Raw genomic sequence first — 16,664 nt, 5'->3', positions numbered from 1 at the left:
CTGTGTGTCATAGATATTTCTTGAATGCTCGGTGCTGGTTCACATGGAACAAAGCACAATTGCTTGTCCACTGCTTATGGGACGATCCCAGCAGAGAATCTGAAGCCACTGCCAGTGATGAGATTGTGCAGCCATGGTAGCAGCCAGGAAACATCACTTAAAGCTCAAACACAGGGGCGCCCAGGTGGCTCAGTCAGTTAAGCATCTGACTCTTGATTTCTGTTCAGGTCATGATCTCAAGAGATGTGAGATCGAGCCCCACGTCGGGCTCCACACTGGGCATGGAACCTGCTTAAGATCCTCTCTCTCCCTCTCCCTGTGCTCCTCTCCCTTTCCCCTCCAAAAAAAATAAAATAAATTAAGTTAAATCTTAATAAAAGTGGTCAGACACAGACAGATTATATATATGGGCCCTTAGGCTGCATCCTAGTTCTCCATTTACCGACTAAGTGACCTTGGCAATTTAATCTGTTTGTAGGTTAGGCTCTTCATCTGACTAAGAGATGCTAATTCATCTTAGGCAAATGAGAGAATATGCAAAAAGTACCTAGGACAATACTGGATATATAGTAAATGCTCAATAAATCATAGCTATTCTTGGTAGTAGTATACATAAGGCAGAGTGCTAGATAGCGTGAAGTATAAAAACCAGAGGTGGGGCGCCTGGGTGGCTCAATGGGTTAAAGCCTCTGCCTTCGGCTCAGGTCATGATCCCAGGGTCCTGGTTAGGCCCCATATTGGGTTCTCTGCTCAGCGGGGAGCCTGCTTCCCCCTCTCTCTTTGCCTGCCTCTCTGCCTACTTGTGATCTCTGTCTGTCAAATAAATAAATAAAATCTTTTAAATCTTTACTAAAGCCTAGATGGTAGGGATGGACACCTTAAAAAAAAAAAATAGCACAGGTAAGGAATGGTCCTGGTTCTTAAAGTCAGGACTTGCTGTTGCCAGTTGTGCTTTGATCAGAAGGAAACCTCTAATTCAGCCTGAAGCTGCGATCATTAATCATTCAAAGGTGTGGTATGATTCTGACTACAAGCTGGACTAGAGGCTCTGTGCAGGTTTGGGAGAAGTTACACTCTTGTGGTTTGACTAACCTTTTTTATGAGTGTGTTACTAAAGAAACGTGAGCTGTTGGCTTTTCAATTACTGTAGCTTACCCCTTCTGGGTTTCATACACATTGAGTCATCGTGTCTACAGGTGACTGATAATCATCTGCACTACTCAAGTTACCGTAACTCGGAGATGAGGGGATCTGATGATTGCAGGTTGCATGCACGTGAAGATCTGAGGCTCTCCTGTCTTCACAATGAACAATGGTCTGCCTTAACCACAGAACTCAGTCACATATTTCCACTCATCCAGGGGTGTATTTTCCTCTTACTGTTTTGCCTCTTACAACTTGAGCACTCAGCTGTCTTCTGACATGTGCTGCAGGTGGGAGAGACTGTGAAACTGTAGGTCTAGTTCAGTAAAGCAAACTCTTGGGAGAAAGGATAAAAGCAGAGTTTGTGATGTGCCTGCCCCACCCCGGAAACTTTCTGGAACCTCTCCGTTAGACAAAAAGATAAAAAGATTCTCAGGGACCCTGGTATTTGAAGAGCAGAGTAGAGCCAGCCACACTGGGAAATCATCAATGACCTCGAAAAGGCCAAGAAACCAAAGTTCATTATTTCTTGTCACTTTCAGGGGAATGAATATTTGTGACCTTAGCAGGCTTTCATGTTCTCAGCCTCACTCTTTCTTTTTTTTTTTTTTTATCTTATTTATTTATTTATTTATTTATTTAAGATTTTATTTATTTGACAGAGATCACAAGTAGGCAGAGAGGCAGGCAGAGAGAGAGAGAGAGGAAAGCAGGCTCCCCACTGAGCAGAGAGCCTGATGTGGGACTCAATTCCAGGACCCTGAGATCATGACCTGGGCCGAAGGCAGCGACTTAACCCACTGAGCCACCCAGGCGCCCCTCAGCCTCACTCTTTCAAACACTTTTGATCAAAGATATATGCAATCTGGAAATTGAAAATAGGAACCACTGATGACCTTGGAAAAGGTCTACTTTCCTGTTGTTTTTCATTGAGTTGCTAAGGCAGGGTGTTTTTCTTTGCAGATTTTTTCTCTCAGGTATTTCTCTAGAAACTGTCAGGTTGGCCTTAAGGTAGTGTGGACACAGGACAAATCCATCTTATTTGATTCGATCTTTTAGCTGTTCTTTCTGGCTCCAGTTCCTCATTGTTCTGGTCTTACACTTGGCTCTTCCAGTAATATTCTGAAAATAACATTTTGACGCAAGCCTACCTTGCTTAAGGGCGTGAAGCAGTTTGCTCTTTGTTCAAATCTAAATCATATGGTTGGTCATTCAGAATGCCCATCTTTTGGTTCTACCACGTGTTAACTTTTTTCAATATCTCCCTAAATCTGGGATGCAAAGTGCCAGGAAGCCCACAGGGCAAGAAAATTATTTTGTTTTTAAGTTCTCTCTCAATCTCCCTGATTATACCAAGGAAAAAGATTTAGACTTAATTTGATGTTAGTCTTCTTTCAAACTAATCTCACAATTGGTAATCTCTGTTTTTAACAAGGAGAGGGGTTCTTTGTGTCCAGGTATTCACAATATATGATCAAAACTTAAATAAATCTCTCTGTTTCCTTGCCTTTCTTTTTTCTTTTTTTTTTTTTTTTTAAGATTTTATTTAGGGGCACCTGGGTGGCTCAGTGGGTTAAAGCCTCTGCCTTCAGCTCGGGTCGTGGTCTCAGGATCCTGGGATCGAGCCCTGCATCGGGCTCTCTGCTCGGCAGGGAGTCTGCTTCCCCTTCTCTCTCTACCTGCCTCTCTGCCTACTTGTGATCTCTCTCTGTCAAAATAAATAAATAAAATTTAAAAAAAAGATTTTATTTATTTTGGGCTCCTGGGTGGCTCAGTTGGTTAAGCGTCTGCCTTCAGCTCAGGTCATGGTCTGAGAGTCCAGAGGTCAAGTCCTACATCAGGAACCCTGCTCAGCAGGAAGTCTGTTTCTCCCTCTGCCCCTCCCCGCTGTTTGTGATCTCACACGTGCTCCCTCTCAAAAATAAATTTTAAAATGTTTTTTAAAAAAAGCAAATTCATTTTAGCCAGAAAGAAAGGAAGGAAGGAAGGAAGAGAGAGGGGCAGAAAGAGAGGAAGGAAGAAAGGAAGAAAGGAAGGAAGGAAGAAGAAAAAAGAAAGAGAAAGAAGGAAAGAAAGAAATAAAAAATGTGAGCTCACTGCAACAAAACAAAACACCGTCACATTTACCAGGTGCTCTCTATGTGTCAGGCATTGTTCCACGCACTTCCCAGTGACCGTGGGAGGTAGATACAGTTATTATACCATTACACATGAGGACGCGGAGCCACAGACATGTCAAATAACTAGCCCAAGGTCATCCAATGAGTAACTGATGAGCCAATGTCAGATCCAGTCCACGTGATCCAAGAACCCAGGCATTCAACCACCACACTACCCTGAGGTGTCAGTATTGCAGAATGAGAAGGAATAAGTGAAGTTTGAAAATTCTGTATTTCATACTTCCGGATACAGCTACAGCCAGACTCTCTTACTCTTCCCTGGTCATGTCCTGTGTAGTCCCACTTCCCTGCCTTCAGTCATGCTCCTCCCTCAATTTGGATGTCTTGTCGACCTCTCTGAAAATCTAAGTTGTACCTCTCTGAAAATCTAAGTATGTACCAGTACATAAGGACTCTTCTCAAAATCTGGGTTTTCTAAGAAATGCTTTCCCTGTCCCAGGTACTCCTGAATTTTTTGCCCTTCCTTAACACTTAAATATGCAATTTACACCATCCTGGTGTAATCTTACCTTATAATTCTTTTTACAGAAGACATGTTACTCCCCTGCTTAAGTGCCTCAAACATGGCATTTAGAATAAAATCAGGGGTTCCTGGGTGGCTCAGTTGGTTGAGGGTCCAACTCTTGATTTCGGCTCAGGCTGTGATCCTCAGGGTCATGAGATTGAGCCCCTTGTCAGGCTCTGCCCTCAGTGTGGAGTCTGCTTGAGATTCTCTCTCTTCCTCTGTCCCTCTCCCCGCTTGCACACATGAGTGCTCTCCTCCCCGCCTCTCAAAATAAATAAATAAAGTCTTTTAAAAAATGAATAAAATCAAAGGCACCCACAGAGCAGGACAACTCTTTCACAACTTCTAACATTTATTTTTTTCCAATTCCATGGATACAGGTCTTATTTCTCTCCCACTAAGTTGGAGATTCCTCAAGAACAGGAATTGGTTTTTCCAATTATTTTGTTTTCTTGTGTTCTTTCATTATTGGACCCTTTACTGTGTGGCAGTGACAGGTCTGGGAACCGTAACATGCCTAGGGAGTGTTGCAGAAGAGAGGATATGGTTCAGCAAATCTCTCCAGAATCTAGTGTCTGCAGAATGGAAAAGCATCAGCGATACAGTAGCCTCACTTTCAGTACCTGACACATCCTCCCTGCTTTCTCTGCCTTCTACCAGCCACTCACCACCGAGCACATCTGCCATCACGGCAGACCCTGCTCCTGCCTTCCCTGTGGCCAGAGAGCCTCTGTTTTCTAACACACAACACCCACACGCCCCAAAGGTGGCTAAACTCTGTTTTCAGAATTTCTCAGCAGTTTGACATGAGCAGTAGGAGAGGGTGACCACAAATAAATTTTTCAGTTAAATGTGAGATGGGCCCTAATGATCACATGTGTATCAATGATACCGTTTCTTTAAGCAAAAGAATAATATACTTTATGAAAGGGACAAAGACCATGATCTTTCAAGAAAACTTTTCTAAAACTTTCTACATTTGAAGTTCTTTTTCTTAAATCTCAGTCTGGTGACGATGTGTTTGGGGAGTGATAAGTTGGAGGTTTGGGGGCTATTTTTTCTGCCTCTATAGCTATTTAAAAAGCTGCAGAGGCCAGTTGCTGAGTGTCTCCACTTCTTGCAGCACTTCCGTCCCCCGAGCTCCCTTGTATTACAAGCAGAAAATAACAAGCACAATAATAGTTTGGGAATTGACTGGGTGCTGAGAGGCCATGGACAGTCAGGGTGCACAGGTGGCCACGCTCCTGCACAGGGGCAGCTCCCTGGCTCCCTGGCACCCTGCCCTGTTGTCCTCTTGTTTCTTTTTCTCTGCTTTTCTCCAGCACTCTCCTCTGATGTGAGCGGTAGAAACAGCTCACATTGTAGCTTCAGCTTAACAACATGTCTGACTCCCCCTTTTGCCTACTGGCTTAGTTTATTTTGACTATCCAAATGTGTGCTGTCGGCCACTGTCCCTTGAGATTGTCCCCAGCTCCGAATGGAAGCATCCTGCCTGGGCTGGGTGTTCTTAAGCAAGCCGCACGTCTTTCCTCCCTTTTCAAGGACTCTGGAAGATTATTTAACAAACTCAGCCTTTGTGTTCTTCCTCTTGTAATTCTTTCTTTCACTTCTAGGTGAGAAGCGCCACTGCTTTGACGTCAACTATAATCCTAGCTATATGTACGAGAAAGAGAGTGAGATAATCCAGACCCGGATGATGGACCAAGCCATCAATAATGCCATCAGCTACCTTGGTGCCGAAGCCCTGCGCCCCTTGGTCCAGACCCCACCTGCTCCCACCTCAGAGATGGTTCCAGTTATTAGCAGTATGTATCCCATAGCCCTCACCCGTGCCGAAATGCCAAATGGTGCCCCCCAAGACCTAGAAAAGAAGAATATCCACCTGCCAGAGAAGAGCTTGCCCTCTGAAAGAGGCCTCTCCCCCAACAATAGTGGCCATGACTCCACGGACACTGACAGCAACCACGAAGAACGCCAGAATCACATCTACCAGCAAAATCACATGGTCCCCCCTAGGGCCCGCAATGGGATACCACTTCTGAAGGAGGTCCCCCGCTCTTATGAACTCCTCAAGCCCCCACCCATCTGTCCGAGAGACTCCATCAAAGTGATCAGCAAAGAAGGGGAGGTGATGGATGTGTATCGGTGTGACCACTGTCGAGTCCTCTTCCTGGATTACGTGATGTTCACTATTCACATGGGTTGCCACGGCTTTCGTGACCCTTTTGAGTGTAACATGTGCGGATACCGAAGCCATGATCGGTATGAGTTCTCGTCTCACATAGCCAGAGGAGAGCACAGAGCCATGCTAAAGTGAACATCTGGTCCCAGAGATGATTTATGCCTGAGCATTCGACATCATTTGTAAAAACCGACACCCCGCCTAACAAGTTATTCTCCAAACAAACTCAGTTCCAAACCCCTTTCCATACCACTTTTAGTGTCCAAAGGGTCAAGTTCACATGGGCAACAGAGAAATGCTGTCTTCATTCAGAAATTGTTGGCAGATATATCATGTTATCATTCTTGTGAGACCTTTGTTTTCTCATCGGGGCCTTGAGTTTTTATGACATTTAAAAGCCAGTGAAGTATTTGGTCATTACCTTTTGCAGCAATAGAACAAGCAGTCCTTGGAGTTTGTTGCCAGTCAGAAGAGTCCCCCAGCTGTGCTGCATGAGATGTTCTTTCTGAGATACAATGCCATACGTGGAAAAGTCATACACCCAGGTCCACAAGAAGAGCTCACCAGCTAACCTCGGTGGGAAGACATGCCCTTCTGCACTTAACAGAGGCTGAAAGTCTAGGATATAATCTCCTCATCCCAAATTAGAGTCTAATAGTAAGGAAAAGAACAGCGATAAAATAAGTATCTGTTACCAGTTACTGAAGACCCCAGTCTCCAAGCAGCAGACCCATTTCTTATCACACAGGGGAAGAAAAAATCAAGTTATTTGATGATACTTCTGCTTCTGCCCTCCCATACCAATTAAAAAGCTGCTTTGGGTTAAACCAGTCCTGTATAAGAGAAATGCTATACCGGAAGAACTAATGGTTTTAAACATAGACTATCATTGAAACTTCACGAAGTTCTCTGTTAAGGCATCCATTTCCTGTGATCGAGATTGGCAGAACTGGACTCTGAGGGGGAAATAGTTTAGCAGCACCCCAGGAGGAGGGGGGCAGCTATGTGAACGTTCTTGGTCTCCTTCATGGAGCATTAGTATACAGACCTAAGGCAAACTTGCCGATGATTTTTTTTTTTTTTTGACAGAAAACAGACAATCCAAAAAGCATGACTTAGTCTCCCCCTCCCCACAGGAGAGGAATCAGGGACAGATATCATGAGTGTTATTGGTTCAGTGCTAAGCTTCCTGAAGAAGTGAAGAGAAGCGTACCTCTGCTGGCAGGTTCTCCTTCGTCAAGGCGGATAGGGTTTTCTCCCTGTTTTAAGCTGCTGTATGCCAGGAAGATTCCTGAAAGTCTGCTCTTGGTTCTGCAGATCTATTGGCCAGCTTTGTCGTTAATTATATGAGAGATATGCTATCAAGGAAAAGTGCAGGGATAATTGTAAAATTAGTACTGCAGTAGAGGTCCCAAAATCTGTTGCAAGTTCCATATTGGCTGCTAATTAGCTATATGACTTTGGGCAAATCACTAAACTCTTGAAACTAAGTTTCTTCAACAATAAAATAAGAGTTGGGCTTAGATGCTCTCTAAGGTCCCTTCCAGCTTTAAATTTATGTGATTATGCTGTAATCCCAGTTATCTTTTAAACCTTTTCATGTATGGGTATTAAGCAGGAGAATATGTATATGAATACCTGTTTCACATTTCTTTGGTGTGAAAATGGTAGTGTTAAATTTTTCCTTTAACTACTGAGTTGTGAATGTGAAGAGGATGGTGGGGAGGAACAAAAAACAGGAAGGTATTTTGATCTTGCCCCAAAGTGTACACACAAAGTGGCACCTGCAGCTGCTTGCCAAAGCCTTTTTTTTTTTTTTTTCCTTTTTTAAGAACTGGTGTTAGAATAAATTCTGCTTCCAGGGACAACTTCATGGAATCTATTTACAAATTGAGAGTAGTTTTGTGCACACTTCTACCAGAGTCAAGAATCCCCAATTCCTGTTAGATTTGCATTTTACGTATCTGCCTTGGTATTTCAAAAGGGCTTAGGCATTAGACTCAAACTCAACTAACTTATGTGCTGCCAGTAATTAAAATGTTCCACCTCAGACTGCACAAATGGCTTAGCCTTCTTTGTAGCATGGTGTCTGTCTCAGGAAAACAGATTTTGTGAAATTCCATGGTAACAGTCCCAACATGTTTGAGATTTCGGCTAAAAGACTGGATGTATTTCAGTTCGTAGTCCTCAGCATTTCACTGTATTTCCGTAATCCTAGACTCCAAGCTACGCCAGGTTATTGACACGTGTTGTGGCGGAAGAGCTGCTTGTTATACTCTTGAAATGCCACACGTCCTGTTGACTCTTCAGGGGACAAAAGAAAGAGAAATTGGAAGCAAGAATTGGTCAGAGAGAAAACTGGGGAAAGCAAGCATTTCCAACAGATTAGTGGGAAAGTCTTTCTGAAGAAACCAGTGTTGGCCCCTTAAGATAGTGAAAGAGGCCCATCCCGCTAAGCTGGGGACTTTTTTTTTGAAGACATGCCTCATTTTCCCTGTGACTAACAGATTTTCTGAATGATTTCCATTCTTCTGAGGTCAGTTTTCTAAGTGCGGTGACCACTCACAAATGCTACTTTCACTGTAGCATTCTGGGCCTAGCTGGGGCACACCGAGCGCAGAGAAAATTTGTATTTGCAAACTCCACGTTTGTAAACCATCAAGTTGAACCAGGTAGTATGTAGTGGCTATCACCACACTGGTAAACATGTCCTTCTGTAGGCACCGCTTATACCAATAAATGCCCTTTCCCCATGCTGGGGGTGGGGGAGAGGGTGAAGGACAATCTTAGCATGGTCACTTAGAGAGAAGGGCAGAGTCAGGATTCACATCCAACCACATTAGACAGTGAGGTCCTGCAGCAGCTTCAGATAGTACCTTTCCTTTCTCAGAGTCCCTCTGACATGCGCCCTGTAGATCTGAGCTGTCCGTCACTTCCCACCACACACCCAGGGGGCCACAATCCAGGGAACAACCAACCACACGAAAAGTTCCCTTGCAGCCAACGTGACAGAACTGGATGGGGGGGGGGGGGAGGGAAGGGAACTGGCTCTCCAGATGTTCCTCGTCACCCCTCTTGAATTGTTGCACAGGTACTTCCTACTGGCAAGAACTAAACAGAAGTGTCTTCCCCATTACCTTCCACCACCACTACCAGGGGGAAAAAAGATATAGATAACTCCACCAGCCTTTAGATTCCTTAAGTCATTCTCCCTAAAAGATACTTGCCTTGACACAGATAAGCTAACTAATCTTTTGCCTTATTACCCATTCTGAGCTGTTCCTGACTCAGCTTCTGACTTTGTCAGTGACAACATTCCTCACCTTTTAAATGCAGTGCTTAACATTTTGCTAGGCCCATATTCACAGTGGCCCAGATATAAAGTGACCTCAGATTTCTTTTGCAAAGAAAAAAAGCACAAAATTTTGCTTAGTTGAAACACTGTGTTATGAACAAATCTCACACCAACATAAAATTTTTCCAAGTAGTCTCTGTATCACTGTTCTTACTCTCCTCCTCTGCTTTTTCCCCTCTGCCAAATGTGAGGTTTAGCATGTTTTAAAGGAAAAAGCCCAACACAGGCAGTAAGACCGTAATGGAAATATTAAATGGTTAGTGTCCTAACTTTAAAGTGTACCCTACAGATAACAGGTCCATTGGTCTCTAGTGGAGATCTAGAAACTCCAGACCTCTCAAGATTTGAACCTTCAGAGACAGCCAAGCTCTTTCACAATAACTTGGAATTGAGATTCATAAGCTCAAGAAAAGAAAGTGGAGTGAATAGGGCACCTGCGTGGCTCTTTGGGTTGAAACCTCTGCCTTCAGCTCAGGTCATGATCCCAGGTCCTGGGATTGAGCCCTGCATTGGGCTCTCTGCTCAGCAGGGAAGCCTGCTTCCCCTTCCTCTCTCTCTGCCTGCCTCTCTGCCTACTTGTGATCTCTGTCTGTCAAATAAATAAATAAATATCTTAAAAAATAAAAAATAAAAAGAAAGTGGAGTGAGGAAAATTTTGTCCTAGAAAATACCATCAGGCTTTGCAGAGGAAGATAAGAGATCCACAATGATGTCGCTTCTCTTTTAAAGAATTGGGAGCTATTTTTATGCTCAGAGAGTATAGATCAGAAAACTTCTCTCTGTAGGCAGAGTTCAGAAAAACAATGGATTTGGGACTTAAGTGCCTGTAAAGATTTTGGCCTGAAACCAAATGCTAGACCTGGGCCACCCTAGGAAAAGGATTCTGTTCTCTAAAGCTGAAGAACTGAATGGTTCTGCGAATGATCCGCGAAGCCAGGGCTGGACACTGCTGTCTCTAAGGACGGTGGACTCAGAAGAGCCCTCAAGAGAAGTGTAGGCTTCAGACTTGCGTGAGCTCAGAACACAAGACTGTAGCTCCATTCACCCAAGCTGTAGATAGTGTGTACCCCACCATGCCGTCAACATGATAACCAGGTCTTTGCACTTTGAAAAAGCTGAATGCAAGTTTCCTCTGAATATTACAAGACTGGACTATTGTATACATGGATGCTGATTGAGATGACATTTGAAAATGGAATGTTAATGTTTTGATTAAAAAATGTAAGGACGTAGTATCTACCTCCCGAGGATGTTATGAGCTCTTAGTAATTTTGTCTAGGGAATGATGTTACTGGGTGGGGGGCTGTTTGGGATGGTTACAAGTTTTCTACTGTATGCACTGTATGTGAATTGAAAGACATGGAGATATTCAAAGGCCATACTAGGACCATAATTCAGTAATTCAGTAGCCAGTGGAGGCCTTTAATCTCTAACACAGAGTTTCCTTCATGTTATTTTAATGTGTGAGAGTAAAGAATATGCTGACAATTAGAACCCATGTAAGTGAACTTCATGCTAAAGATACTTCATGACATTGTAGCCAGGGAAGTAGAATGGCTTTGCTCCCTCCCTGTCTCATGAGCTCTCGACTATCAACTCTCCAAGTAACTTAGAGTTTCCTCAAATGGTCCTCATTCTCCATCTCCCTGTTGACCCTACTCTAGAAAGCCTGGAGAGCATCCCAAAATGTCACCCACCTCCTCTCAAGCCTGTGGGACCTAGCTTCTGAAGTTACTTTGCTTCTTCCTCTCCTAAAAAGACTGAGAACAGACATTTTAACACTTTAGGAAAATGGGGCAGCCTTAAAAATGATCCCACTGCCAGTGATTCATTTACACAAGGACTTTTCCAGGTTAGCAAACAAAAACCCTTTTTGGTGGGCCTGCTTCTGTGGGTTCACAGAAACCAAATTACTGTGGGTTGCAAAGAATTAGCAGGTCATTTGAAAAGCAGACATCTCTTCACCCAGACTGTGGTTTTGCATGTTCAGGTTCTCAGTCTATGAGCTTTGGTGAGGGATCATTTTGGCTACTGGAAAAACCATAGGTTATTTTTAATTTCTGGTTGCCAAAGCCACCACACGTGTGGTCTGTGGATGACCCTTGTCTGCAGAATGACGGAGGAAGAAGGGAACCTGGTTTGGGGGTTCAAAGGGGCTCAGGGTGGCCTTCCGCCAGGAGGAAGGGAGGGAGGCCTTGCCGAGTGGTTTTGACACGGCCTGTGCTCATAACATTCTCATCTGGGTTTCTCAGAAATGCCCTCCCTGCCCAGCAGTGACCTTCCCTCTTACCTCCTCTTGAGTTTTACCCAGAGTCCAACCACTGGGAGCACTATAAGGTGTCCTACTCCTCTGTAAAGACTGATTAAAGAAAGTCAGCTTCTGAAATGTAGCAATGCTAACTAACCTTGCCAGAACCATAATGAGTGCATCGTCACATTAAAAAAAAAGAAAAAAAAAAAAAACCCTGCTGATAGTTTTCAAGGTTTCTGTATCATGTTTGATTTTTACACTGAGAAATAAAAAATACTGGTGTGTTTAAAATTAGTCATCGTGCATGCCTATCATTTGTAGTTGTCAGAAAATGGAAGGGTTTAATTTTGCCTCTAAGACTTTTTTTTTTTTTTAAGATTTTATTTATTTATTTATTTATTTGACAGAGACAGCGAGAGCAGGAACACAAGCAGGGGAGCAGGAGAGGGAGAAGCAAGCTTCCTGCCAAGCAGGTGCTTGGCCGGATGCAGGGCTCTATCCCAGGACCCTGGGATCATGAACTGAGCCAAAGGCAGATGCTTAATTACTGAGCCACCCAGGCACCCCTAGGACTATTTTCTTAATTTAGCCCCTCTGGCTTTTTCTTAGTCCAAGTACCAAGGTAAACAAATTACCACCAAAATAAGGCATCTGTTCCGAAGCCTTGCTGAGCCTGCCATTGGCATCCTGTTGCTGGCTCCCAGCCCCCCAGAGTGGGGTACTGGTTCCACGGGCCCTTAGCTCTCTAAGGGGGCCCGAGAAATTTGGGAACTGGATTTGGCAGGATCAACACTGCAGTGTCTCCCAGTTCCAAGACACAGCTCTGCCCTTGCTCCCAGCAGAGGCTGTTTCTAGAAGACAGACAAGTCCTGGCTTTTTCATCTCTGGGGTCTCAGAAACATCCAAATTTCTTGGGAATTTGGAAAATTCAAGTGCCATCACTAAACTCAGCCACACTTGCCTTTTTACTTTTTTTTTTTTTTTAAGAAGATTTTAAGTAATCTCTACACCCAATGTGGGGCTCAAACTTACAACCCCAAGATCAGGAGTCACATGCTCTACTGAATGAGCCAGCCAGGGGCCCCAGCTGCATTTAAATATACTCTTAAGATACTTGGAGGCCCAAACCTAAGGCGCTGAAGACAAAGTCCTAGGAGAATGACATAGAAATTATTCAGCTTTCTCCCTGACTTGCCGTCTTCTGTTCTCTCTTAGAACATGTCAGTAAAGAGTCTAGGAGATGATCTGGCCTTCAGCTCAGCCTCTTCCAAAACATCTTCCCTTTCCCCTACTTTGTGAGCGAGGCAGGAAGAAGCCATTTCTGAAGTTTAGGATTAACAAAGGTGGGGTCAGCACCGCCTCCCTCCCACAGGGCCAGATTGTTGGGAGGCCCTCCAGCAGGTTTTGCAGTCCCAGCGCTCAGGGCAGGGAGAGAGGAATTGTGCCATCGCCTGCCTTTTTAGTGTAACACTAAATACATTGCGGAGTGGCCTATGGGTGGCTAAGTCCCAGCCTTAGAGAGAGTGCTATGTGGCCCTCCTCCTCCCCACTCCCTTTCCAAAGCAAAAGCAGCTCCAAGAGTAAGGGAGACCAGGAGACCTGATCCTAGTTGCCAGTGAGCAATGGAGACAGCTCTGGGGCTGGCTGGGCTTCCAGCCTAAGGACAGTTTCCTTTCCTAATTCTTGGGAACTCATGTGACACTTCAGAGGGTAGTGGGCCTGGCAGGGGAGGCCACCCGACACCTGCACATTCTTCCTCCCCCTCCCCCATCCCTCAACACAACCAGGCCAATCACACAGGCTGCGGGGCCCAAACCTCCACCTGCAGGCAACTGCCATCCAAGGGCAAGCAGGGGGACAAGGACCTCTGTCCCTTCCCTCACCTCCCATTCCCTAGCGCCCAGAGTTTGAGGAAAAGTGGAGAAGAGAGCTCAGGGAAGGCCAGGAATGCTGAGGGCTGGTGGGGGAGTGAGCGGGGCTGGGGATACCAGTTCTGGCTGCGAGCATTCCCGGTCAGACAGTTGTTTGCATAAAAGCCAAAAGCCACTGCACCTGGGGTGGGGAGGCCCTCTGGGGAGGTACTCCCTGGCTTGGGGGAGAGGGGGAAGGAAGGTGTCATGGAAAGTCCCTGAAGGACACGGGGTGTTGAATTTGCTGCGGTTTTGTTTTTAACTCTGTCCTGACCTGTGAAGTAGGCAGCTGCCTCCCTGCCCCCCAAATAACAGATTTTCCCCCAGAAGAACATGAATTTACCCAAGGAAAGAGCACTGCAGTGGAAAGTATGGAGGTTAGAGGACCTGTGGGTGATGTAGGCTGCCCCCCTTCCCCAGGACTGATGGGGCAGGAAGCCCTCCAGCAGTCTTTCCCATCACCGCCCCACCCCTCAGGCCCCCTAGAAGAGCTGCCTAGTCAAATAAACCACAGCCCTGGGGGCGGCTGGTGGGAACTAGGGGGGCAGATGCCACCTCCTCCCCAGGCTTGTCCTTCCACCAGGTCAATCCCCATCCCACCCCCACTGGATTAGTCTCAGCACCTCGACCTCCCTGTCACTCACAGGCCCTGGCCACTGTCCCTAGATTCTTGGGGTTGGGCAGAAGGGTACGGAGAGGGTCAACGAATAAAGCAAATGACAACCTGGTGCAGACTCCAGCTCAGTGTCTGGACTCCTGGCTTCCAACCCCAGCCTTGGCACTCTCTCGGTGACCCTGGACGCTTCCATTTCCCTCTCCCGGCCTTAATTTTTCCCTGGAACTGGATCTCTGAAGTTCCTTCCAACGGAGACTAAGCCTAGCCTCAACCCCAAGGCTCCAGCCAGGCCTTTCCTCTAACTCCAGAAAGAAGAGAAAGAGGGTCCTGTGCCCTCTTCCTTCTCTCCCCATCACACTCAGGCACTGAGGGAGGTGAGGCCCTGGAAGCAAGGGTTATGGCGGCCTATGATCTCCCCAAGTGGCCACGTTCTAAACCATTCTATGAAATTCCAATCCTGGCCCACAGGAGTGTGGGGGACGGGGAGGTGACACTGGAATTGTGGCCTCCGAATATGGGCGCGGAGCCTGGGTCTGAACTCCCGGCTCTGGCCTCTCTCAGGTTCTCTGAATTCTGCATGGACTCAGACACCAGATTCCTGGGTCGGAGTGCCCAGGCGAGGATAGAGAAGGCCAGGCGGAGGGGGAAGGGGTGCGGTGCGAGGTGGGAGCTGAGGGGGGTGTGAGGGGAGGGGCAGCTGCACTTCTGAGAAACAGCTCGGCGTCTCAGCAGCCCGCAGCCTAACCCCCTGCCTGCGGCTTCACAGCTCGCTCCTCCTGCCGCCCACGCCGCTCGGGGCCTCTCCGGGGGTCGACAGCCCCCGCGGAGGCGGCTGCTGGGGAGGAGCGGCAGCTCCGGGGACAGCGTGGTGGAACCCGTGGCGTTGGAGGGTGGGGGTGGAAAATGCAGGGAGGCATGGGGCGCGTGACACCCGGGGGGTAAAAAGCCATCCCTCCTCCGGGGTCCTGAGCGCCAGCCCTCCGCACGCCTGTGTGTCCCCCCCCACCTCCACCCCCACCCCAGATGCTGTCCCTTCACACCGGGGTAGGATCCAGAAGTGAAACTGCTCCGGGTCACAGCCCAGCGCCGCCGCTGCGCCCCGCCCCGCCCTTCCGGGCACTGCAGCCCCGCAGGATCTCCCAGGGCTCGGGCGACTGCTGGGGAGGAAACTGGGGGAGGGGAAGGGGAAGTGCCCCGCGGGGCAGTCTGCAGAGCGCGGCCTTCTCTCCTGGGGGTGCCCGCGCGTAACCACGAGTGGGAACCTCGAGAGGCGTCGACCTGCGCAGCGGGAGCCAAGGGGAGGCGCCTGCACTTCCCGCCACGGCCACTGGGTGTCACTGCCGCCGCGCGGCTGAGAGGCTCGGGCGCCGTCAGGAGGCGGGGGCGCGGGTCCCGGGGAACCAGAGCGCCCGGCCCGCGGCGCCCACCAGCTCCTGCCCGGCCTTCGCCGTTGAGGCCCCGTGATGCTTGGCTGAGGCGCTCAGGCTTCCCTCCCCGCCTGGCGTCCGGAGGCCCCCACTCAGCCCACCAACTCGAGTGAAGAACAACCTAACTCCGTGACCCGCGACGAACCGGCCCACGGCTGTGGCGCCACGCGAGCCTCCTTCCTTGGGGACCGGGGACCGAAGCGCGTACTCTGCGGCCCCCGAGCGCGCCCCCTGGAGAAGCGGGCGGGACTTACCCAGCGCCCCCAGCCCCTAGACGCTCGGCGCCCTTCCGTCCAGCAACCGCGTGCAGGCCGCGGGGAGCAGGGAGCCCAGGGGCGGGCAGCAGGGGCAGGGCCAGTTCCGCACGTGCTGGGGGATCAGAGCGACGGCGGGATCCCCACTCCGACTCCGGCCTCGTCCGACTCAGGTCTCGCCTTACTCGTGCCGCTGCCCTTCCCATCACCACCGCCAGCTCATTCCTTAGCTGTTGTGGGACGTGGTAGCTGAGCTGGGAAGAAGAAAACCAAAAGGTGGGAACCTGTATCGGGACTGATGGGTCTAAGAGGGCTGGGAGAGAGGAGATGCCCTGGCATCCTTGGAAAAATCGCGCTCGTGTCTGGTAGGAATACCAACTTCTATCACGTCCTGGGTCTACCTCGGGGCCCGGGGTGTGCAGGTAAACGTAGAGGAATACGGTCTTGGCGGCAGTTCTGTGGAGGTGCAGGCGACCTCCCCGTCTCCCTCAATCTCCCCTAAACCACTCCAAGATAAACCTGATCCAAATAAAAACAAACTTCCCACCATGAAAACGCAGCTCCAGCTAACACCACTCCAGGTACCCAGCAAAGAAAAACCTGCCTCTTCCTGGGACCAGATGCAGCCCTCCCATAGGGCGCTAGCTACCATCACAGCTCACCCCACAAGGGACTGAATTTCAGACTTCCTTAAGGCCCGGTAGGGCACAATCCATCTCAGCCCAGATAGTACCCCCACTTCCTAACACCCCTACCCATATGGAGATCATGGAGGACCCCTGGGGACCAGCCTCAGCCCCCAGGGACACCCATTCTGTGGCTCTAGACTCCAGTCTGCAAC

General features: G+C 48.0%; 1 protein-coding gene across 1 annotated transcript in view; it reads left to right on the top strand.

Annotated features, from left to right (window-relative positions):
• Nucleotides 1-6,812, top strand: part of IKZF3 (IKAROS family zinc finger 3) — a gene marked incomplete at its 5' end in the record, with an annotated part of 84,245 nt that extends 77,433 nt beyond the window's left edge. Inside the window, 1 exon segment of the mRNA XM_080826858.1 lies at nucleotides 5,442-6,812. Within this exon segment, the coding sequence (XP_080682984.1) occupies nucleotides 5,442-6,145 (704 nt within the window). The 3' untranslated portion in view covers nucleotides 6,146-6,812.
• Nucleotides 6,813-16,664: the final 9,852 nt, after the last annotated feature.

The sequence above is a fragment of the Martes martes genome (assembly GCF_963455335.1).
Source record: "Martes martes genome assembly, chromosome: 16".
Lineage (NCBI taxonomy): Eukaryota > Metazoa > Chordata > Mammalia > Carnivora > Mustelidae > Martes > Martes martes.
This window is presented reverse-complemented; position numbering and strand designations above follow the sequence as displayed.